A 1,518-nucleotide genomic window follows, 5' to 3' on the forward strand; every position below is an offset into this window, starting at 1 on the left:
TCCTGCTTTCCCAGCCTGCTTTGAGCATTCCTTAGAATTATTTTCCAGATTATCACTCGTTCATTCTGCAAAAAGAAAGATTCTCAGCTCTGAGAAAGCTCTCTTTGAGAGAGGCGAGGGCCTGAAAGCCAGCACTGCGCATGCTGATGCTGTGGGCCAGACAAACACCAGCTGCCAAGTACCTGATTACTCAACAGAGCACCTGAGCAACACAGGGTTCTCCGAAGGGACCCCCGCTTCCCCCACATCTCTCCTACCCTTTTGACAGTTCATTTAGTGGCTATTAAGAATGGGGTTTTGTTTCTTTTTTAAACCAGCTACAATGTCAAATAATTTCACTTTCCTCTCAGAATATTTTAAACAAGCGAGAGGGATAAATATAAAAAAATATGGACACGGTCGCCAAGAGAACAGAAGAATCACCTGCTGCAGAGCACAAGGCACACAGGCAAGCACACAGGCAAAGCAGTTGCAGACTTCTCAGCTCCCTTGCAGGTTTTCCCAGGCAGTATCGCGACAGAAATCGGGCGCTAATGCTGAACTTGGCTTCCAACCTCTTCTCCATGGCCTTTGTGGGCAGCAGTGGGGTTCTAGAAACACAGGAGACATGGAACACAGAACATCCACTGTAACTGGTATGTTCTTGCATAGATCCAGTTGACGCTAGAAGAATGTGGAGCATTTGCGAAGGAAAAGGAACATCTTATCTTATCTGCTGTGACTTAGTCCAGCTGCTGCTAAGTAACTATCGACGTACAACACTGCAATGCAATCCGGACTGGCAAAGCTTCCAGCTGATCCGCAATGGCTCTTCCCACCCTGGTGATTTCCTCCTCCAGACCCCACCACCTTCAGCGCCAAAATATCAAATCTCACCATCTACTGGATTCTAAAGACACATTTGGGAAATTTTGGTTTCAAAGATGCCACAGGAAAGGGACACCCAGCCAGCACCATGGGCCTAAGGCAGACACTGATAACCCAGCACATCTGCCCAGCGATGTCATCGCTTGCACGTTAGTGCTGGCTGGTACCAGCCAGAAACAAAGAGAAACAAGAAGATGGCAATGCTGCGAAACAAGGAGCTAAAGACCTGCTTGTCTCGTAGTTTGATCTGCAGGGCATCGATCACGAAAGCACTGATGCTCCTTCCCAGCCTTTCTAATGCCAAAGGCTCTTTGACAGCCTCCTCTGTTACTGAAATCTAAGTGAGCTTTAGGAGATGAAAACGTTACTTTTTCCACAGATAATAAACCTTATCTATTCCCAAAGTGTAATGAAGCACCGTTAGGCACAAGGAGTTAAACCTTGCGTTTCTGAAGAAGCAAAAGGGATTACTGCCTCAGATCCCAGTTAAACACCCTCCGTCTGTTAAACTGGAGGGACGGTCACTCGACCGCCCGGCAGCAACGAGCCGCAGGAGCACTGACCGGGACGGGCACGGGAGGGGAACTGCCCGACGGGAGGTGTAAAACCGCGGCTGCGGGGCCAATAGCTTCTCAAGGAAACTTCCCGCCC

At 48.8% G+C, this 1,518-nt stretch overlaps 1 protein-coding gene across 1 annotated transcript in view; it reads right to left on the bottom strand.

Annotated features, from left to right (window-relative positions):
* The window catches only part of LOC104491882 (dyslexia-associated protein KIAA0319-like protein), a gene marked incomplete at its 3' end in the record, with an annotated part of 18,579 nt that extends 18,014 nt beyond the window's left edge, over nucleotides 1–565 (bottom strand). Inside the window, exon 1 of the mRNA XM_010134361.1 lies at nucleotides 424–565. Coding sequence (XP_010132663.1) covers nucleotides 424–565 — 142 coding nt within the window. The remainder of the gene's footprint in view (nucleotides 1–423) is intronic.
* Nucleotides 566–1,518: the final 953 nt, after the last annotated feature.

Source organism: Buceros rhinoceros, unplaced genomic scaffold (assembly GCF_000710305.1).
Source record: "Buceros rhinoceros silvestris isolate BGI_N320 unplaced genomic scaffold, ASM71030v1 scaffold31264, whole genome shotgun sequence".
Taxonomy (NCBI): domain Eukaryota; kingdom Metazoa; phylum Chordata; class Aves; order Bucerotiformes; family Bucerotidae; genus Buceros; species Buceros rhinoceros.